The sequence below is a fragment of the Nerophis lumbriciformis genome, linkage group LG22, assembly GCF_033978685.3.
Source record: "Nerophis lumbriciformis linkage group LG22, RoL_Nlum_v2.1, whole genome shotgun sequence".
In the NCBI taxonomy this organism is placed as follows: domain Eukaryota; kingdom Metazoa; phylum Chordata; class Actinopteri; order Syngnathiformes; family Syngnathidae; genus Nerophis; species Nerophis lumbriciformis.
In genome coordinates, this window is record NC_084569.2 from 39,559,866 (window position 1) to 39,584,979 (window position 25,114).

Here is a 25,114-nt window from a genome sequence, read left to right on the forward strand (position 1 = left end):
ATCAAAATGACTTTAAAAGTCTTATATAAGTGTTATAATGAAGACAACACATGATGTAAGTGTCTATATTAGCTATATTAGCCTACTATAAAAATGACTTTAAAAGTCTTATATAAGTGTTATAAAGAAAACACATGTGTCTATATTAGCCTACTATCAAAATGACTTTAAAAGTCTTATATAAGTGTTATAATGAAGACAACACATGATGTAAGTGTCTATATTAGCCTACTATCAAAATGACTTTAAAAGTCTTTTATAAGTGTTATAATGAAGACAACACATGATGTAAGTGTCTATATTAGCCTACTATCAAAATGACTTTAAAAGTATTTTATAAGTGTTATAATGAAGACAACACATGATGTAAGTGTCTATATTAGCTATATTAGCCTACTATCAAAATGACTTTAAAAGTCTTATATAAGTGTTATAATGAAGACAACACATGATGTAAGTGTCTATATTAGCCTACTATCAAAATGACTTTAAAAGTCTTATATAAGTGTTATAATGAAGACAACACATGATGTCTATATGAGCTATATTAGCCTACTATCAAAATGACTTTAAAAGTATTATATAAAAACACCATAAACTATTCACTACTGCCATCTAAAGTCTTGGACTTGCAACTGCAACTGCAATTGCAATTGAAACATATTAAAAAAATATGAAATAACAAATTAAAAAAAATATATAATTATTTAAAAAATGAGCTGATTGTACGGAGAAACTTTATAAAGTTATAAAAAAAAAAATTTTTTTTTTTGTTTGTTTAATTTTTTTAGACATGTATCTGAGATACATGTCTAAAAAATAAAAATAAATACATTTTATTTTTTATATATATATTTTTTAGACATGTATCTCGTGTCTAAATTTTTTTTTTAAATTTTAAACATTTTTAAATGTTTTTATAACTTTATAAAAAGTGTGTCTTGCGCACGAGAAAGTTTGTCGTGCGCACGAGATACATGTCTAAAAAAAATAAAATAAATAAATACATTATTTTTTATATATATATATTTTTTTAGACATGTATCTTGTGCGCACGAGAAACTTTCTCGTGCGCACGAGATACATGTCTAACAAAATAAAATTAAAAAATGCTAAAAAAAAATTTTTTTTTATAACTTTATAAAAAGTTTCTCGTGCGCACGAGATACATGTCTAAAATAAATAAATACATTATTTTTTATATATATATTTTTTTAGACATGTATCTTGTGTGCACGAGAAACTTTCTCGTGTGCACGAGATACATGTCTAACAAAATAAAATTAAAAAATGCTAAAAAAAATAATTTTTTTTATAACTTTATAAAAAGTTTCTCGTGCGCACGAGATACATGTCTAAAATAAATAAATACATTATTTTTTATATATATATTTTTTTAGACATGTATCTTGTGTGCACGAGAAACTTTCTCGTGTGCACGAGATACATGTCTAACAAAATAAAATTAAAAAATGCTAAAAAATTTTTTTTTTTTATAACTTTATGAAAAGTTTCTCGTGCGCACGAGATACATGTCTAAAATAAATAAATACATTATTTTTTATATATATATTTTTTTAGACATGTATCTTGTGTGCACGAGAAACTTTCTCGTGTGCACGAGATACATGTCTAACAAAATAAAATTAAAAAATGCTAAAAAAAAAAAAATTTTTTATAACTTTATAAAAAGTTTCTCGTGCGCACGAGATACATGTCTAAAAAAAATTAAATAAATACATTATTTTTTATATATATATATATTTTTTAGACATGTATCTTGTGTGCACGAGAAACTTTCTCGTGTGCACGAGATACATGTCTAACAAAATAAAATTAAAAAATGCTAAAAAAAAAAATTTTTTTATAACTTTATGAAAAGTTTCTCGTGCGCACGAGATACATGTCTAAAATAAATAAATACATTATTTTTTATATATATATTTTTTTAGACATGTATCTTGTGCGCACGAGAAACTTTCTCGTGCGCACGAGATACATGTCTAACAAAATAAAATTAAAAAATGCTAAATTTATAAAAAAATTTATAACTTTTTTATAAAAAGTTTCTCGTGCGCACGTGATACATGTCTAAAAAAATTATTACATTTTTTTCCCCCATGACCCTTTTAGAGCTCATTTTTAAGTGTTGCAATAAAAAATTATTGGTACCGTATCGGTTCAAATATGAACGGTCCTACAGGTGAGTACTGTAATTTACAGTAAAACCCACTCAAGGCTGCTATATTGGAATTGAAACAAGTGTAAAGATGTGCCGATCGATACTGAAATATTCGATACCGCTGATACCAGTTCCTTTTGCTCTAATATCGATCCTTGAAGAACAATATCAATAATTTTGATACTTGAGGTATTTGAGATACCGTATATCATTATTAGGAGCTAAATCAGTTGCCAAAAAGTCAGGGGTCGGCAACCCAAAATGTTGAAAGAACCATATTGGACCAAAAATACATAAAACTAATCCGTCTGGAGTCGCAAGAAATGAAAAGTCTTATATAAGTGTTATAATGAAGACAACACGTGTCTATATTAGCTATATTAGTCTCCTATCAAAATGACTTTAAAAGTCTTATATAAGTGTTATAATGAAGACAACACATGATGTGTCTATATTAGCTATATTAGCCTACTATCAAAATGACTTTAAAAGTCTTATACAAGTCTTATAATGAAGACAACACATGATGTAAGTGTCTATATTAGCTATATAAGCCTATCAAAATGACTTTAAAAGTCTTATATAAGTGTTATAATGAAGACAACACATGTCTATATTAGCCTACTATCAAAATGACTTTAAAAGTATTATATAAAAACACCATAAACTATTCACTACTGCCATCTAAAGTCTTGGACTTGCAACTGCAATTGCAATTGAAACAAATTTAAAAAATATGAAATAACAAATAAAAAAAAAATGTTATAATTATTTTTAAAATGAGCTGATTGTACGGAGAAACTTTATAAAGTTATAAAAAAAATATTATTTTTTTTTCTTGTTTGTTTAATTTTTTTAGACATGTATCTGAGATACATGTCTAAAAAATAAAAATAAATACATTTTATTTTTTATATATATATTTTTTAGACATGTATCTCGTGTCTAGAATTTTTTTTTAAATTTTAAACATTTTAAAATGTTTTTATAACTTTATAAAAAGTGTGTCTTGCGCACGAGAAAGTTTGTCGTGCGCATGAGAAACATGTCTAAAAAAAATAAAATAAATAAATACATTATTTTTTATATATATATATTTTTTTAGACATGTATCTTGTGTGCACGAGAAACTTTCTCGTGCGCACGAGATACATGTCTAACAAAATAAAATTAAAAAATGCTAAAAAAATTAATTTTTTTTATAACTTTATAAAAAGTTTCTCGTGCGCACGAGATACATGTCTAAAAAAAATTAAATAAATACATTTTTTATATATATATATATTTTTTAGACATGTATCTTGTGTGCACGAGAAACTTTCTCGTGTGCACGAGATGCATGTCTAACAAAATAAAATTAAAAAATGCAAACATTTTTTTTTTTTTTATAACTTTATGAAAAGTTTCTCGTGCGCACGAGATACTTGTCTAAAAAAATAAATAAAAAAATTTAAAATTCTAAACATTTTTTAAAATTTTTTTATAACTTTATAAAAAGTTTGTCGTGCGCACGAGAAAACTTTCTCGTGCGCACGAGATACATGTCTAAAAAAAATCAAATAAATACATTACTTTTTATATATATATATATTTATTTAGACATGTATCTTGTGCGCACGCACGAGATACATGTCTAACAAAATAAAATTAAAAAATGCTAAAAAAAAATTATTTTTTTTATAACTTTATAAAACGTTTGTCGTGCGCACGAGAAAACTTTCTCGTGCGCACGAGATACATGTCTAAAAAAATCAAATAAATACATTACTTTTTATATATATATATATTTTTTAGACATGTATCTTGTGCGCACGCACGAGATACATGTCTAACAAAATAAAATTTAAAAATGCTAATTTTTTTTTTTTTTTTTATAACTTTATAAAAAGTTTCTCGTGCGCACGAGATACATGTCCAAAAAAAAAAAAAAAAAACATTTTTTAAATTTTAAACATTAAAAAAATTTTTTTATAACTTTATAAAAAGTGTGTCTTGCGCACGAGAAAGTTTGTCGTGCGCACGAGATACATGTCTAAAAAAATAATAATAAATACATTATTTTTTATATATATATTTTCTTTAGACATACATGTCTAACAAAATAAAATTAAAAAATGCTAAAAATTTTTTTTTTTTTTATATAACTTTATAAAGAGTTTCTCGTGCGCACGAGTTACATGTCTAAAAAAAAAAATTTTTTCCCCCCCATGACCCTTTTAGGGGCTCCGTACAATCAGCTCATTTTTAAGTGTTGCAATGAAAAATTATTGGTACCGTATCGGTTCAAATATGAACGGTCCTACAGGTGAGTACTGTAATTTACAGTAAAACCCACTCAAGGCTGCTATATTGGAATTGAAACAAGTGTAAAGATGTGCCGATCGATACTGAAATATTCGATACCGCTGATACCAGTTCCTTTTGCTCTAATATCGATCCTTGAAGAACAATATCAATAATTTTGATACTTGAGGTATTTGAGATACCGTATATCATTATTAGGAGCTAAATCAGTTGCCAAAAAGTCAGGGGTCGGCAACCCAAAATGTTGAAAGAACCATATTGGACCAAAAATACATAAAACTAATCCGTCTGGAGTCGCAAGAAATGAAAAGTCTTATATAAGTGTTATAATGAAGACAACACGTGTCTATATTAGCTATATTAGTCTCCTATCAAAATGACTTTAAAAGTCTTATATAAGTGTTATAATGAAGACAACACATGATGTGTCTATATTAGCTATATTAGCCTACTATCAAAATGACTTTAAAAGTCTTATACAAGTCTTATAATGAAGACAACACATGATGTAAGTGTCTATATTAGCTATATAAGCCTATCAAAATGACTTTAAAAGTCTTATATAAGTGTTATAATGAAGACAACACATGTCTATATTAGCCTACTATCAAAATGACTTTAAAAGTATTATATAAAAACACCATAAACTATTCACTACTGCCATCTAAAGTCTTGGACTTGCAACTGCAATTGCAATTGAAACAAATTTAAAAAATATGAAATAACAAATAAAAAAAAAATGTTATAATTATTTTTAAAATGAGCTGATTGTACGGAGAAACTTTATAAAGTTATAAAAAAAATATTATTTTTTTTTCTTGTTTGTTTAATTTTTTTAGACATGTATCTGAGATACATGTCTAAAAAATAAAAATAAATACATTTTATTTTTTATATATATATTTTTTAGACATGTATCTCGTGTCTAGAATTTTTTTTTAAATTTTAAACATTTTAAAATGTTTTTATAACTTTATAAAAAGTGTGTCTTGCGCACGAGAAAGTTTGTCGTGCGCATGAGAAACATGTCTAAAAAAAATAAAATAAATAAATACATTATTTTTTATATATATATATTTTTTTAGACATGTATCTTGTGTGCACGAGAAACTTTCTCGTGCGCACGAGATACATGTCTAACAAAATAAAATTAAAAAATGCTAAAAAAATTAATTTTTTTTATAACTTTATAAAAAGTTTCTCGTGCGCACGAGATACATGTCTAAAAAAAATTAAATAAATACATTTTTTATATATATATATATTTTTTAGACATGTATCTTGTGTGCACGAGAAACTTTCTCGTGTGCACGAGATGCATGTCTAACAAAATAAAATTAAAAAATGCAAACATTTTTTTTTTTTTTATAACTTTATGAAAAGTTTCTCGTGCGCACGAGATACTTGTCTAAAAAAATAAATAAAAAAATTTAAAATTCTAAACATTTTTTAAAATTTTTTTATAACTTTATAAAAAGTTTGTCGTGCGCACGAGAAAACTTTCTCGTGCGCACGAGATACATGTCTAAAAAAAATCAAATAAATACATTACTTTTTATATATATATATATTTATTTAGACATGTATCTTGTGCGCACGCACGAGATACATGTCTAACAAAATAAAATTAAAAAATGCTAAAAAAAAATTATTTTTTTTATAACTTTATAAAACGTTTGTCGTGCGCACGAGAAAACTTTCTCGTGCGCACGAGATACATGTCTAAAAAAATCAAATAAATACATTACTTTTTATATATATATATATTTTTTAGACATGTATCTTGTGCGCACGCACGAGATACATGTCTAACAAAATAAAATTTAAAAATGCTAATTTTTTTTTTTTTTTTTATAACTTTATAAAAAGTTTCTCGTGCGCACGAGATACATGTCCAAAAAAAAAAAAAAAAAACATTTTTTAAATTTTAAACATTAAAAAAATTTTTTTATAACTTTATAAAAAGTGTGTCTTGCGCACGAGAAAGTTTGTCGTGCGCACGAGATACATGTCTAAAAAAATAATAATAAATACATTATTTTTTATATATATATTTTCTTTAGACATACATGTCTAACAAAATAAAATTAAAAAATGCTAAAAATTTTTTTTTTTTTTATATAACTTTATAAAGAGTTTCTCGTGCGCACGAGTTACATGTCTAAAAAAAAAAATTTTTTCCCCCCCATGACCCTTTTAGGGGCTCCGTACAATCAGCTCATTTTTAAGTGTTGCAATGAAAAATTATTGGTACCGTATCGGTTCAAATATGAACGGTCCTACAGGTGAGTACTGTAATTTACAGTAAAACCCACTCAAGGCTGCTATATTGGAATTGAAACAAGTGTAAAGATGTGCCGATCGATACTGAAATATTCGATACCGCTGATACCAGTTCCTTTTGCTCTAATATCGATCCTTGAAGAACAATATCAATAATTTTGATACTTGAGGTATTTGAGATACCGTATATCATTATTAGGAGCTAAATCAGTTGCCAAAAAGTCAGGGGTCGGCAACCCAAAATGTTGAAAGAACCATATTGGACCAAAAATACATAAAACTAATCCGTCTGGAGTCGCAAGAAATGAAAAGTCTTATATAAGTGTTATAATGAAGACAACACGTGTCTATATTAGCTATATTAGTCTCCTATCAAAATGACTTTAAAAGTCTTATATAAGTGTTATAATGAAGACAACACATGATGTGTCTATATTAGCTATATTAGCCTACTATCAAAATGACTTTAAAAGTCTCATATAATTGTTATAATGAAGACAACACATGATGTAAGTGTCTATATTAGCTATACAAGCCTATCAAAATGACTTTAAAAGTCTTATATAAGTGTTATAATGAAGACAACACATGATGTCTATATTAGCTGTATTAGCCTACTATCAAAATGACTTTAAAAGTATTATATAAAAACACCATAAACTATACACTACTGCCATCTAAAGTCTTGGACTTGCAACTGCAATTGCAATTGAAACAAATTTAAAAAAAATATGGAATAACAAATAAAAAAAATGTTATAATTATTTTAAAAATGAGCTGATTGTACGGAGAAACTTTATAAAGTTATAAAACAAATATTAAATTTTTTTTTTTTTTAAGACATGTATCTGAGATACATGTCTAAAAAAATAAAAATAAATACATTTTATTTTTTATATATATATTTTTTAGACATGTATCTCGTGCGCACAAGAATTTCTCGTGCGCACGAGATACTTGTCTAAAAAAATAAATAAAAAAATGTAAAATTCTAAACATTTTTTTAATTTTTTTTATAACTTCATAAAAAGTTTGTCGTGCGCACGAGAAAACTTTCTCGTGCGCACGAGATACATGTCTAAAAAAAATCAAATAAATACATTACTTTTTATATATATATATATTTATTTAGACATGTATCTTGTGCGCACGCACGAGATACATGTCTAACAAAATAAAATTAAAAAATGCTAAATTTTTTTTTTTTTTTTTATAACTTTATAAAAAGTTTGTCGTGCCCACGAGAAAACTTTCTCGTGCGCACGAGATACATGTCTAAAAAAAATCAAATAAATACATTACTTTTTATATATATATATATTTATTTAGACATGTATCTTGTGCGCACGCACGAGATACATGTCTAACAAAATAAAATTAAAAAATGCTAAAAAATTTTTATTTTTTTTATAACTTTATAAAAAGTTTGTCGTGCGCACGAGAAAACTTTCTCGTGCGCACGAGATACATGTCTAAAAAAAATCAAATACATTACTTTTTATATATATATATATTTTTTTAGACATGTATCTTGTGCGCACGCACGAGATACATGTCTAACAAAATAAAATTAAAAAATGCTAAATTTTTTAAATTTTTTTTGTAACTTTATAAAAAGTTTGTCGTGCGCACGAGAAAACTTTCTCGTGCGCATGAGATACATGTCTAAAAAAAATCAAATACATTACTTTTTATATATATATATTTTTTTTAGACATGTATCTTGTACGCACACACGAGATACATGTCTAACAAAATAAAATTAAAAAATGGTAAATTTTTTTTATTTTTTTATAACTTTATAAAAAGTTTGTCGTGCGCACGAGAAAACTTTCTCGTGCGCATGAGATACATGTCTAAAAAAAATCAAATAAATACATTACTTTTTATATGTATATTTTTTTTTAGACATGTATCTTGTGCGCACGCACGAGATACATGTCTAACAAAATAAAATTAAAAAATGCTAATTTTTGTAATTTTTTTTATAACTTTATAAAAAGTTTCTCGTGCGCACGAGATACATGTCCAAAAATTTTTTTTAAAATTTTAAACATTTTAAAAACATTTTTATAACTTTATAAAAAGTGTGTCTTGCGCACGAGAAAGTTTGTCGTGCGCACGAGATACATGTCTAAAAAAAATAAAATAAATACATTATTTTTTATATATATATATTTTTTAGACATACATGTCTAACAAAATAAAATTAAAAAATGCTAAAAAAATTTTTTTTTTTTTTATAACTTTATAAAAAGTTTCTCGTGCGCACGAGATACATGTCTAAAAAAATTATTAATTTTTTTTTTCCTCCATGACCCTTTTAGGGGCTCCGTACAATCAGCTCATTTTTAAGTGTTGCAATGAAAAATTATTGGTACCGTATCGGTTCAAATGTGAACGGTCCTACAGGTGAGTACTGTAATTTACAGTAAAACGCACTCAAGGCTGCTATATTGGAATTGAAACAAGTGTAAAGATGTGCCGATCGATACTGAAATATTCGATACCGCTAATACCAGTTCCTTTTGCTCTAATATCGATTCTCGAAGAAAAAGATCAATAATTTTGATACTTGAGGTATTTGAGATACCGTATATCATTATTAGGAGCTAAATCAGTTGCCAAAAAGTGTCTCAGCAGCGGTACTCGGTTGTAATACACTTTTCCACCACTTGTGGCAGTAATGACATCAGACAGAATAAGTCATCATTTTCTCAAGTGCCAAAATTATGACTACAGTGGTGAAACAGCAAGACTTAAAATACACTACTTTTTGAATTTGAGGTATTTTTGCACAAAGTATCGGATCAGTATCGGATGGAAAATAATCGGTGGTATCGCACATAGTCTAGACTATGTAACAAGGTAAATATTACATTTGTCAACAATGTGTGCTCACATTGTCTGTGCAGTTATTTGATAAATATCATCTTTGCTCTCCAAGCTGTACACTGACTACTCTAAGTCAGGTCCCAGTTTAGTTTAGAAGTTATGTTCAAATCTTAATTGATTACCGTTTGTCTTGTTTGGCAGACTGCAGGACGGGACTTCAGTTTTTCCTCGTGACGCCCGGCGACGCGGTGCAGATGACCTCTGACCCCGACGTCCACACAGCGGTCCTGGGTGGCTGCGACGCCAGCGACCAGGTAAGACGACGTGCACGTGACGAGCGAGGATTTGTCTTCCACGTATATGAAAATATGAATCTCGCCGGTAGGTCTTGGACTTCCGTTCTCTTCAGGAAGATTCTGCTGATGAAAACACACCTGTCAGGTGCGTCCTCCGTTTTAATGGGACACTAGTGAGTGATGTGCCATACCACTGCTTTTCTTACCAATCTGATGCCAAGTACAATTCAGGCTGGTATCGGCGATACCGATACTTTGTGCAAATATACCTAATGAGTCTGCTAAAATAGTAACTTGTGTATTTTCAAATTTCATATCTAAAAACCGTAAAAATGTTAGAAAAAAAGAGCAAAACATTGAAATGCAGTGGAAAAAAGGTAACATTTTTCCAACCAGCAATTGGCTTGTCTTTAATATGTATATTTTTAGCATTCCTTTTATTTATTTATTTTTATGTTTATTTTTTTTTGTACATATATTTTTTTAGCATTTTTTAAGATAAAAACTATCAAAATTATGTTGGCATTCCTTTTATTTTTTGATTGTTTATATTTTATGTATATAAATATTTTAAAAAAATGTTTAAGATAAAAACTATCAATTATTTTTAACATTCCTTTTATGTATTTTTTATTATGTTCATTTTATTATGTATATATACTTTTTGCATTTTTTATAGACAAACTATCAAAATATTTTTTTAGCATTTTATTTATTTTTATGTTATTTTATTATGTATGTATATATATTTGCATTTTATTTAAAATATAAACTATCAAAATTATTTTTAGCGTTCCTTTTATTCATTTTTATTATGTTTATATTTTATTATATATGTATATATATGTTTGCATTTTTAAGATAAAAACTCACAAAATTATTTTTAGCATTCCTTTTATGTTTTTGTTTATATTTTATTATTTATATAAAGTTGTCTTTTTATAGATAAAAACCATCAAAATTATTTGTAGCATTCCTTTTATTTATTTTTTAAAGTATGTTTATATTTTATTATGTATATATATTTTTTGAATTTCTTTCAAAGATAAAAACTATCAAAATATTTTTGTAGCATTTTATTTATTTTTATTATGTTTATTTTATTATGTATGTATATATATTTGCATTTAAAAAAAATTAAACTATCAAAATATTTTTTAGCGTTCCTTTTATTTATTTTTATTATGTTTATGTTTTATTATATATATATATATATATATATATATATATATATATATATAGTTTGCATTATTAAGATAAACTCACAAAATTATTTTTAGCATTCCTTTTATTTTTTTTGTTTATATTTTATCATGTATATAAAGTTTTGCCTGTTTATAGATTAAAAACCATAAAAATTATTTTTAGCATTCCTTTTATATTTTTTGTTTATATTTTATTATGTAAATATATTTGTTATGTATTTTTTAAGGATAAAAACTATCAAAATGACCATTTAGTCATCCCTGTTCTAAAATATTAGAAGCTCTCAAAATAAAATATACTTAAGATATAAACAAGGTTTAGTTAGTTGAAAAATAAAATAACTTATGAATTAATGAATTAGAAAAAGGACAACAAAAACAAACTGTTAAATATATAACTGAATTTTAATATTTTTGTACAGGCAGAATTTCTCACACACTAGGTTATGCAGTTCCATCTTTCTTCCATGCTTGTCCCTTTCAGGGTCGCGGGGTGTGCTGGAGCCTATCTCAGCTGCATTTGGGCGGGAAAAAATCATATTCATTTTATTCTTATATGGGAGAAAAATAGTAAAAATGTAAGGAAAAAAAATCAGTATGTAATGAGAAAAAGCTGAAATATTCTAACTAATAATAATATACTCGGTCAAAAAAACTCAGGGAGTGGCATTAAGCCGAACAGTCGTGTAAAGCGAACCAAAATCCTGCAAGGACTGACAGGCGAAATGGACATACAAAGGGGAGTGATTAGTGGCTGCAGCAGGTGGTGACACTCAACAGAAACAGGTGTGTGAGCTCACCTAAAGGACGGCAAGTAACGCAAGAAACAGAATTAAACACAAAACCTAGGAAAATACCAAACGCACCGGTCATGACGACTAATGCTAATCAGTTGCCTATCAGTAGCAGAGCCAATGTATATTAGCATCAAGTTAGCACATTTTTATATTTAAAATATAAACAAGGTTTAGTTAGTTGAAAAATAAAATAACTTATGAATTTGAAAAATGACAACAATAACAATAAACTGTTAAATGTGTAAGTTAATGTTTTTGTACAAGCAGAATTTCTGATGCAGTTAAACAATCATATTAATTTTATTCTTATATGGGAGAAAAATAGTACAAATTTAAGAAAAAAATTGGTATCTAATGAGAAATATTCTAAATAATAATTATTAATATACTTGGTCGCCTATAATACATAGCTGACACAATATCTGTTTTTAGCATTTTTTTAATAAAAAAAAAATATCAACATGGAAGCCGCATACTTTGACTTTTTAGTATGCGGCTTTTGGACACCCCTGATCTAAGATATTAGAAGCCCTCAAAATAAAAATGAAATGTATTTAAAATAATAATACTAGCCTATTAATTTGAAAAATGACAACCATAATAAACACTGTTAAATATTTAACTGAACATGAATATTTTCATACAGGCAGAATTTTGAACACCCTAGTTTATGCAGTAACTGTCTCATGGGGAAAGAATCAGTATGTAATGAGAAAAAGCTGAAATGTTGTTATAATAATAATAATAATAATAATAATCTTGGTCACCTACAATACAAAGCTGACACAATATAGCATTTTTTTTTTAAATATATCAATATAGCTGCCACATACGTTGCCTTTTCAGTATGCGGCCTTTGGTGGGAAAAGTGTAAACACCCCTGAACTAAAGTATCAAAAGTATCGACGTTTTGATTTGAGAAAATCGATATCAGAGCGCAAATATCGAGTATCGGATAATTCAGTATCAATCCGCACATCTCTTGTGACACCATGCATTGTACAGTAGCAGTATCGTCCTGTCTGACCCGACTATTGACCTGTGCTTTCATGTCAAATGTCCCTGATGCACAGGTGGGTGACGGACTGGAGGTGGCCTGCAGCTTCCCTGGGGGATCCCAGTCTCCCTGGGACCCAGTTCCCTCAACCTGCACCTCTTCAGGATCTACCAACCACTGCCACTGTGCAGCTGAGGATTGCTACAGGTCTCACACACATACAGTACATTTACACATATACATTTACACATACAGTACATTTACATACAGTATAAACAGTACATTTACACATATTAGCGATTAGTGGCGGCAGCAGGTGGAGACACTCATCAACAGAAACAAGTGTGTGAGCTCACCTATAGGGCGGCAAGGAACGCCACAAACAGAACTAAACACAAAACCTCGGAAAATACCAAACAACGCAGCGGTCATGACTGTATGCTAATCAGTTGCCTATCAGTAGCAGAGCCAATGTATATTAGCATTTTTGGAAAAGTGGAGCCCTACTTGACTTGCGTTGGGAGCGTTTTTTGAGTCAAGTTCTTTGTTGGCATTGAAAATTGCAACATTACCTAGAGGTAGTTTGGCAGAGTCCGTTCTCAGTGCTGCTGGAGTGATCGCTAAAGTGCAAGGAGTCCGCAACCGGGCCTGACGTTACGCACAATCCAGGTACACATAATCGCTACACAAAGCTGTCTGTGACAGTTATCCAAACATTGCATTTCGCCGTCAAAATCGGAGGCTCCTGATTGGGCGGAGGCCCGTGGGGTTGAACTCAGAGAGGCGGCCATGCTTACAGTATAACACTTTGTAGGGCGCAACAAAAGAAACCACACCACATAGACTGTACACTACTCCCGTATAATAATGTGCAACTGTAATTGCAAATTAATGTCATATTTGCAAATGAGATAAAAAATATTAAAACAAGATATTCCAACTGGACAGCAGGTATCATAATCGGGTCATTTAAAAAAAATATATATTTTATTATCAAAACAATATTTATTAACACGCACTAAAGTGTCAAGAATGGTTCTGTTGATGGACGTGTAAAGGGGATGGATAATAATAATAATAATATATTTTATTTGTAAAATGCACTTTACATTGAGCAAACAACCTCCAAGTGCTATATATATATATATATATATATATATATATATATATATATATATATATATATATATATATATATATATATATATATATATATATATATATATATATATATATATATATTCAGGTAAAAGCCAGTAAATTAGAATATTTTGAAAAACTTGATTTATTTCAGTAATTGCATTCAAAAGGTGTAACTTGTACATTATATTTATTCATTGCACACAGACTGATGCATTCAAATGTTTATTTCATTTAATTTTGATGATTTGAAGTGGCAACAAATGAAAATCCAAAATTCTGTGTCACAAAATTAGAATATTGTGTAAGGGTTAAATTTTGAAGACACCTGGTGCCACAAACTAATCAGCTGATTAACTCAAAACACCTGCAAAGGGCTTTAAATGGTCTCTCAGTCCAGTTCTGAAGCCTACACAAACATGGGGAAGACTTCAGATTTGACCGCTGTCCAAAAGGCAACCATCGACACATTGCACAAGGAGGGAAAGACACAAAAGGTTATTGCTGAAGAGGCTGGCTGTTCTCAGAGCTCTGTGTCCAAACACATTAATGGAGAGGCAAAGGGAAGGAAAAACTGTGGTCAGAAAAAGTGTACAAGCGATAGGGATCACCGCGCCCTGGTCAAGATTGTGAAAAAAAACCCATTCAAAAATGTGGGGGAGATTCAGAAGGAGTGGACAGCTGCTGGAGTCAGTGCTTCAAGATCCACCACCAAGAGACGCTTGAAAGACATGGGTTTCAACTGCCGCATACCTCGTGTCAAGCCACTGTTGACCAAGAAACAGCGCGAAAAGCGTCTCACCTGGGCTAAGGAAAAAAAGAGCTGGACTGCTGCTGAGTGGTCCAAAGTCATGTTTTCTGACGAAAGCAAATTTTGCATTTCCTTTGGAAATCGAGGTCCCAGAGTCTGGAGGAAGACAGGAGAGGCACAGGATCCACGTTGCCTGAAGTCTAGTGTAAAGTTTCCACCATCAGTGATGGTTTGGGGTGCCATGTCATCTGCTGGTGTCGGTCCCCTCTGTTTCCTGAGATCCAGGGTCAACGCAGCCGTCTACCAGCAAGTTTTAGAGCACTTCATGCTTCCTGCTGCTGACCTGCTCTATGGAGATGGAGATTTCAAGTTCCAACAGGACTTGGCGCCTGCACACAGCGCAAAATCTACCCGTGCCTGGTTTACGGACCATGGTATTTCTGTTCTAAATTGGCCCGCCAACTCCCCTGACCTTAGCCCCATAGAAAATCTGTGGGGTATTGTGAAAAGGAAGATGCAGAATGCCAGACCCAAAAACGCAGAAGAGTTGAAGGCCACTATCAGAGCAACCTGGGCTCTCATAACACCTGAGCAGTGCCAGAAACTCATCGACTCCATGCCACGCCGCATTAACGCAGTAATTGAGGCAAAAGGAGCTCCAACCAAGTATTGAGTATTGTACATGCTCATATTTTTCATTTTCATACTTTTCAGTTGGCCAACATTTCTAAAAATCCCTTTTTTGTATTAGCCTTAAGTAATATTCTAATTTTGTGACACACGGAATTTTGGATTTTCATTTGTTGCCACTTCAAATCATCAAAATTAAATGAAATAAACATTTGAATGCATCAGTCTGTGTGCAATGAATAAATATAATGTACAAGTTACACCTTTTGAATGCAATTACTGAAATAAATCAAGTTTTTCAAAATATTCTAATTTACTGGCTTTTACCTGTGTGTGTGTGTGTGTGTGTGTGTGTGTATATATATATATATATATATTTATAAAGTATTTAGTCAGCCACCGATTGTGCAAGTTCTCCCACTTAAAATGATGACAGAGGTCTGTAATTTTCATCATAGCTACACTTTAACTGTGAGAGACAGAATGTGAAAAAAAAATCCAGGAATTTACATTGTAGGAATTTGAAAGAATTTATTTGTAAATTATGGTGGAAAATAAGTATTTGGTCACTTCAAACAAGGAAGATCTCTGGCTCTCACAGACCTGTAACTTCTTCTTTAAGAAGCTCTTCTGTCCTCTACTCGTTACCTGTATTAATTAATAAACCTGTATGAACTCGTTATCTGTATAAAAGACACCTGTCCACAGCCTCAAACAGTCAGACTCCAAACTCCACTATGGCCAAGACCAAAGAGATGTCGAAGGACACCAGGAAAAGAATTGTAGACCTGCACCAGACTGTGAAGAGTGAATCTACAATAGGCAAGCAGCTTGGTGTGAAAAAATCAACTGTGGGAGCAATTATCAGAAAGTGGAAGACATACAAGACCACTGATAATCTCCCTCGATCTGGGGCTCCACGCAAGATCTCATCCCGTGGGGTCAAAATGATCATGAGAACGGTGAGCAAAAATCCCAGAACCACATGGGGGGACCTGGTGAATGACATGCAGAGAGCTGGGACCAAAGTAACAAAGGTTACCATCAGTAACACACTACGCCGACAGGGAATCAAATCCTGCAGTGCCAGACGTGTCCCCCTGCTTAAGCCAGTGCATGTCCAGGCCCGTCTGAAGTTTGCCAGAGAGCACATGAATGATACAGCAAAGATTGGGAAAATGTCATGTGGTCAGATGAAACCAAAATAGAACTTTTTGGTATAAACTCAACTCGTCGTGTTTGGAGGAAGAAGAATACTGAGTTGCATCCCAAGAACACCATAACTACTGTGAAGCATGGGGGTGGAAACATCATGCTTTGGGGCTGTTTTTCTGCTAAGGGGACAGGCCGACTGATCCGTGTTAAGGAAAGAATGAATGGGGCCATGTATCGTGAGATTTTGAGCCAAAACCTCCCTCCATCAGAGAGAGCTTTGAAGATGAAACGTGGCTGGGTCTTCCAGCATGACAATGATCCCAAACACACCGCCCGGGCAACGAAGGAGTGGCTCCGTAAGAAGCATTTGAAAGTCCTGGAGTGGCCTAGCCAGTCTCCAGACCTCAACCCCATAGAAAATCTGTGGAGGGAGTTGAAAGTCCGTGTTGCTCGGCGACAGCCCCAAAACATCACTGCTCTCGAGAAGATCTGCATGGAGGAATGGGCCAAAATACCAGCTACTGTGTGTGCAAACCTGGTAAAGACCTATAGTAATCGTTTGACCTCTGTTATTGCCAACAAAGGTTATATTACAAAGTATTGAGTTGAATTTTTGTTATTGACCAAATACTTATTTTCCACCATAATTTCCAAATAAATTCTTTAAAAATCCTACAATGTGAATTCCTGGATTTTTTTTCACATTCTGTCTCTCACAGTTGAAGTGTACCTATGATGAAAATTACAGACCTCTGTCATCATTTTAAGTGGGAGAACTTGCACAATTGGTGGCTGACTAAATACTTTTTTGCCCCACTGTATATATATATATATAAAGGCTTTTTTAAAAAGAAAGGTTTTTAAGCCTTTTTTAAAAGCATCCACAGTCTGTGGTGCCCTCAGGTGGTCAGGGAGAGCGTTCCACAGACTGGGAGCGGCGCAGCAGAAAGCCCGGTCTCCCATTGTTCGTAGCTTTGTCCTCGGAGGTTGGCGGAGGTTAGCCTGTCCGGAGCGGAGGTGTCGTGTGGAGGATTTGGGGGGTGAGCAGTTCTTTGAGGTAGAGGGGGGGCATTTCATGGAGGCGCTGGTGGGTTAGTAGGGAGACTTTGTATTCAAGCCTCAGTGGAACAGGAAGCCAGTGAAGGGATTTGAGAATTGGTGTGGATTAGTGGTGGCAGCAGGTGGAGACACTAATCTACAAACGGGTGTTTCCTAGCAACAAGAATGTAAACAAAGAGAGGAAAATGCCAAACCGACGTAGGTCATGGCAGCTAATGCTAATCGATAGCATGTCAATCAAGCTCGCCCATTTTTTTGGAAAAGTAGAACCTCACTTGACTAAACAATGTAGATGTAAACAAATAATTACAGTTACACATACCATGTCTCCAAGAGAGTATTAGAAAGCATCCAGTAACAAACGAGTCCGCATCATTCAATTTACTGCGTCACAGCCCTAATCTAATGAAGTATTGTTACCACACAACAACTACTTCCAGTCCCAAGTAGCAAAGAGATGTGACTTGATGACTTCCTCGTAGACGAGTCCTTCGGCAGCTACCACCCTGAGGCCCGCCTGCCTCTCAGCTCCCTGCAAGGAAGACCGGTCTACCTGGAAGTGGGACTGCTGGAGCCTCAGGATCCTGACCTGCAGCTGCTGGTTCACTCCTGCCTGGCCTACACTCAAGGTCCATCTACCCCGCCCACGCGTGTCTATGACGGGTATGTGCTGGAGAACTTGGGCCGGGGTCCCACTTTCCAGGAAAAGATGACATTTGTCTTCCTTTTTATGAAGCTGTCCCGGCCGTGGTGATTCTCAGCTGCTTCCTTCTCCACACATCCACCCTCGCCACACCCGGAGGATCCTGATCTCTCACTTCCTGCATACTTCCTCTCTGGACTACGGCAACCTGTCTCACCTGGAGGACCCTGAGGTACCTCCACCATGTTCACTATTATACTTCCTGTGTCACATTTATACATGCACTTATTATAGTCCATCTACTTCCTGTGTCACATTTATACATGCACTTATTATAGTACATCTACTTCCTGTGTCACATTTATACACGCTCTTATTGTAGTCCATCTACTTCCTGTGTCACATTTATACATGCACTTATTATACAGTATCTACTTCCTGTGTCACATTTATACATGCACTTATTATAGTCCATCTACTTCCTGTGTCATTTATACATGCACTTATTGTAGTCCGTCCTTAGATCTACTTCCTGTGTCACATTTATACACGCACTTATTATAGTCCATCTACTTCCTGTGTCACATTTATACATGCACTTATTATAGTCAGTCTACTTCCTGTGTCACATTTATACATGCACTTATTATAATCTACTTCCTGTGTCACATTTATACACGCACTTATTATAATCTACTTCCTGTGTCACATTTATACATGCACTTATTATAGTCCGTCTACTTCCTGTGTCACATTTATACATGCACTTATAGTCCATCTACTTCCTGTGTCACATTTATACACGCACTTATTATAATCTACTTCCTGTGTCACATTTAAACATGCACTTATTATAGTCCATCTACTTCCTGTGTCACATTTATACATGCACTTATTATAATCTACTTCCTGTGTCACATTTATACATGCACTTATTATAGTCCATCTACTTCCTGTCACATTTATACATGCACTTATTATAGTCCATCTACTTCCTGTGTCACATTTATACATGCACTTATTATAGTCAATCTACTTCCTGTGTCACATTTATACATGCACTTATTATAGTCCATCCTTATCTCTACTTCCTGTGTCATATTTATACATGCACCTATTATAGTCCATCCTTATCTCTACTTCCTGTGTCACATTTATACACGCACTTATTATAATCTACTTCCTGTGTCACATTTATACATGCACTTATTATATTCCTTCCGTAGCTCTACTTCCTGTGTCACAATTATACATGCACTTATTATAGTCCATTTACTTCCTGTGTCACATTTATACATGCACTTATTATAGTCCATCCTTATCTCTACTTCCTGTGTCACATTTATACATGCACTTATTATAGTCCATCTACTTCCTGTGTCACATTTATACATGCACTTATTATAGTCCATCTACTTCCTGTGTCACATTTATACATGCACTTATTATAGTCCATCCTTATCTCTACTTCCTGTGTCACATTTATACATGCACTTATTATAGTCCATCCTTATCTCTACTTCCTGTGTCACATTTATACATGCACTTATTATAGTCCATCCTTATCTCTACTTCCTGTGTCACATTTATACATGCACTTATTATAGTCCATCTACTTCCTGTCACAATTGTACATGCACTTATTATAGTCCATCCTTATCTCTACTTCCTGTGTCACATTTATACATGCACTTATTATAGTCCGTCTACTTCCTGTGTCACATTTATACATACACTTATTATAGTCCATCTACTTCCTGTGTCACATTTATACATGCACTTATTATACAGTATTTACTTCCTGTGTCACATTTATACATGCACTTATTATAGTCCATCTACTTCCTGTGTCATTTATACATGCACTTATTGTAGTCCATCTTCCTGTGTCACATTTATACACGCACTTATTGTAGTCCATCTACTTCCTGTGTCACATTTATACATGCACTTATTATACAGTATCTACTTCCTGTGTCACATTTATACATGCACTTATTATAGTCCATCTACTTCCTGTGTCATTTATACATGCACTTATTGTAGTCCATCTTCCTGTGTCACATTTATACATGCACTTATTATACAGTATCTACTTCCTGTCACAATTGTACATGCACTTCTTATAGTCCATCCTTATCTCTACTTCCTGTGTCACATTTATACATGCACTTATTATAGTCCGTCTACTTCCTGTGTCACATTTATACATGCACTTATTATAATCTACTTCCTGTGTCACATTTATACATGCACTTATTATAGTCCATCTACTTCCTGTGTCACATTTATACATGCACTTATTATAGTCCATCTACTTCCTGTGTCACATTTATACATGCACTTATTATAGTCCATCTACTTCCTGTCACAATTGTACATGCACTTATTATAGTCCACCTACTTCCTGTCACATTTATACATGCACTTATTATACAGTATCTACTTCCTATGTCACATTTATACATGCACTTATTATAGTCCATCTACTTCCTGTGTCACATTTATACATGCACTTATTATAGTCCATCTACTTCCTGTGTCATTTATACATGCACTTATTGTAGTCCATCTTCCTGTGTCACATTTATACACGCACTTATTATAGTCCGTCCTTAGATCTACTTCCTGTGTCACATTTATACACGCACTTATTATAGTCCATCTACTTCCTGTGTCACATTTATACATGCACTTATTATAGTCCATCTACTTCCTGTGTCACATTTATACATGCACTTATTATAGTACATCTACTTCCTGTGTCACATTTATACATGCTCTTATTGTAGTCCATCTACTTCCTGTGTCACATTTATACATGCTCTTATTATAGTCCATCTACTTCCTGTGTCACATTTATACATGCACTTATTATAGTCCATCTACTTCCTGTCACATTTATACACGCACTTATTATAATCTACTTCCTGTGTCACATTTATACATGCACTTATTATATTCCTTCCTTAGCTCTACTTCCTGTGTCACATTTAAACATGCACTTATTATAGTCCGTCCTTAGATCTACTTCCTGTGTCACATTTATACACGCACTTATTATAGTCCGTCCTTAGATCTACTTCCTGTGTCACATTTATACACGCACTTATTATAGTCCATCTACTTCCTGTGTCACATTTATACATGCACTTATTATAATCTACTTCCTGTGTCACATTTATACATGCACTTATTATAATCTACTTCCTGTGTCACATTTATACATGCACTTATTATAGTCCATCTACTTCCTGTGTCACATTTATACATGCACTTATTATAATCTACTTCCTGTGTCACATTTATACATGCACTTATTATAGTCCATCTACTTCCTGTCACATTTATACACGCACTTATAATCTACTTCCTGTGTCACATTTATACATGCACTTATTATAGTCAGTCTATTTCCTGTGTCACATTTATACATGCACTTATTATAGTCCGTCCTTAGATCTACTTCCTGTTTCACATTTATACACGCACTTATTATAGTCCATCTACTTCCTGTGTCACATTTATACATGCACTTATTATAATCTACTTCCTGTGTCACATTTATACATGCACTTATTATAGTCCATCTACTTCCTGTGTCACATTTATACACGCACTTATTATAATCTACTTCCTGTGTCACATTTATACATGCTCTTATTATAGTCCATCTACTTCCTGTGTCACATTTATACATGCTCTTATTATACAGTATCTACTTCCTGTGTCACATTTATACATGCACTTATTGTAGTCCATCTACTTCCTGTGTCACATTTATACATGCACTTATTATAGTCCATCTACTTCCTGTGTCACATTTATACATGCACTTATTATAGTCCATCTACTTCCTGTCACAATTGTACATGCACTTATTATAGTCCATCCTTATCTCTACTTCCTGTGTCACATTTATACATGCACTTATTATAGTCCGTCTACTTCCTGTGTCACATTTATACATGCACTTATTATAGTCCATCTACTTCCTGTGTCACATTTATACATGCACTTATTGTAGTCCATCTACTTCCTGTGTCACATTTATACATGCACTTATTATAGTCCATCTACTTCCTGTGTCACAATTATACATGCACTCGTAGTCCGTCCTTATATCTACTTCCTGTGTCACAATTATACATGCACTTATTATAGTCCATCCTTAGATCTACTTCCTGTGTCACATTTATACATGCACTTATTATAGTCCATCTACTTCCTGTGTCACAATTGTACATGCACTTATTATAGTCCGTCCTTATATCTACTTCCTGTGTCACAATTATACATGCACTTATTATAGTCCATCCTTATCTCTACTTCCTGTGTCACATTTAAACATGCACTTACTATAGTCCGTCCTTAGATCTACTTCCTGTGTCACATTTAAACATGCACTTACTATAGTCCGTCCTTAGATCTACTTCCTGTGTCACATTTAAACATGCACTTATTATAGTCCGTCTTTAGATCTACTTCCTGTGTCACATTTATACATGCACTTATTATAGTCCATCCTTATCTCTACTTCCTGTGTCACATTTATACATGCACTTTTTATAGTCCATCTACTTCCTGTGTCACATTTATACATGCACTTATTATAGTCCATCCTTATCTCTACTTCCTGTGTCACATTTATACATGCACTTATTATAGTCCATCCTTATCACTACTTCCTGTGTCACATTTATACATGCACCTATTATAGTCCATCCTTATCTCTACTTCCTGTGTCACATTTATACATGTACTTATTATAGTCCATCCTTATCTCTACTTCCTGTGTCACATTTATACACGCACTTATTATAATCTACTTCCTGTGTCACATTTATACATGCACTTATTATATTCCTTCCGTAGCTCTACTTCCTGTGTCACATTTAAACATGCACTTATTATAGTCCGTCCTTAGATCTACTTCCTGTGTCACATTTATACATGCACTTATTATACAGTATCTACTTCCTGTGTCACATTTATACATGCACTTATTATAGTCCATCTACTTCCTGTGTCATTTATACATGCACTTATTGTAGTCCATCTTCCTGTGTCACATTTATACACGCACTTATTATAGTCCGTCCTTAGATCTACTTCCTGTGTCACATTTATACATGCACTTATTATAGTCAGTCTACTTCCTGTGTCACATTTATACATGCACTTATTATAGTCCATCTACTTCCTGTGTCACATTTATACATGCACTTATTATAGTCAGTCTACTTCCTGTGTCACATTTATACATGCACTTATTATAGTCCATCTACTTCCTGTGTCACATTTATACACGCACTTATTATAATCTACTTCCTGTGTCACATTTATACATGCACTTATAGTCCATCTACTTCCTGTGTCACATTTAAACATGCACTTATCATAGTCCGTCCTTAGATCTACTTCCTGTGTCACAATTATACATGCACTTATTATAGTCCATCTACTTCCTGTGTCACATTTATACATGCACTTATTATAGTCCATCTACTTCCTGTGTCATATTTATACATGCACCTATTATAGTCCATCTACTTCCTGTGTCACAATTATACATGCACTTATTATAGTCCATCTACTTCCTGTGTCATATTTATACATGCACTTATTATAGTCCATCTACTTCCTGTGTCACATTTATACATGCACTTATTATAGTCCATCTACTTCCTGTGTCACATTTATACATGCACTTATGATAGTCCATCCTTATCTCTACTTCCTGTGTCACATTTATACACGCACTTATTATAATCTACTTCCTGTGTCACATTTATACATGCACTTATTATGGTCAGTCTACTTCCTGTGTCACATTTATACATGCACTTATTATAATCTACTTCCTGTGTCACATTTATACATGCACTTATTATAGTCCATCTACTTCCTGTGTCACATTTATACATGCACTTATTATATTCCTTCCTTAGATCTACTTCCTGTGTCACATTTAAACATGCATTTATAATAGTGCATCTACTTCCTGTGTCACATTTATACACGCACTTATTATAATCTACTTCCTGTGTCACATTTATACATGCACTTATTATATTCCTTCCGTAGCTCTACTTCCTGTGTCACATTTATACATGCACTTATTATAGTCCATCTACTTCCTGTGTCACATTTATACATGCACTTATTATAGTCCATCCTTATCTCTACTTCCTGTGTCACATTTATACATGCACTTATTATAGTCCGTCCTTAGATCTACTTCCTGTGTGTGACACAAGTGTGCGCTACCACAGAAGGCGACTGCGTTGTTGGCTGCATCAACAGTGAGTTTAAAACATTTTTTACAATATATATATTAGTAGTAGTATTTTTTTTTTTTTTACATATTTAAATTTTATGAGAAAGCTACTAATCTAGCCCACAAATTGAAAAGCATGACGGCGTTTTCTCTTCATCCTCACAGGTCCCCATAATGATGTATGAACATGAAAATAAAAGCACTAATACACACATGCCATCTTCTTATGCTGCTTTTTGGCAAGAACAAAATACATAACTCATTGGTTACATGAGACATTTAAAAAGATTTTTCTTTTTTGTGAGGGGGACAAAAATTGAATTTTATTGTCAAAATGTCAAACAGGATTTTTTTTTTAAGCTTTACGTAAGTACACTTTATTTGCTTAAAACTTGTAACAGTTTAATCTAAAGACAAATCAGGGTTTATTTATTTTTAAATATTTGTTTATTGGGTTTTTAGTCACAATTGACAGAAATGGTCAAATACAACAAGTAACAAAAAAAACAATAATAAATAACTTGACTTAAAATAAATGTATTTAAAAAATCATAAAT

The 25,114-nt window shown here is 32.3% G+C and overlaps 1 protein-coding gene across 1 annotated transcript in view; it reads left to right on the forward strand.

The window, feature by feature from the left end:
- LOC133615324 (uncharacterized) overlaps nt 1-24,816 on the forward strand; it is a 63,984-nt gene extending 39,168 nt beyond the window's left edge. The window contains exons 7-13 of the mRNA XM_061973842.2: nt 9,806-9,918; nt 9,990-10,045; nt 12,976-13,106; nt 18,117-18,297; nt 18,371-18,509; nt 24,513-24,582; nt 24,723-24,816. Coding sequence (XP_061829826.2) covers nt 9,806-9,918; nt 9,990-10,045; nt 12,976-13,106; nt 18,117-18,297; nt 18,371-18,509; nt 24,513-24,582; nt 24,723-24,742 — 710 coding nt within the window. The 3' untranslated portion in view covers nt 24,743-24,816. The remainder of the gene's footprint in view (nt 1-9,805; nt 9,919-9,989; nt 10,046-12,975; nt 13,107-18,116; nt 18,298-18,370; nt 18,510-24,512; nt 24,583-24,722) is intronic.
- The last annotated feature ends 298 nt before the right edge of the window (nt 24,817-25,114 follow it).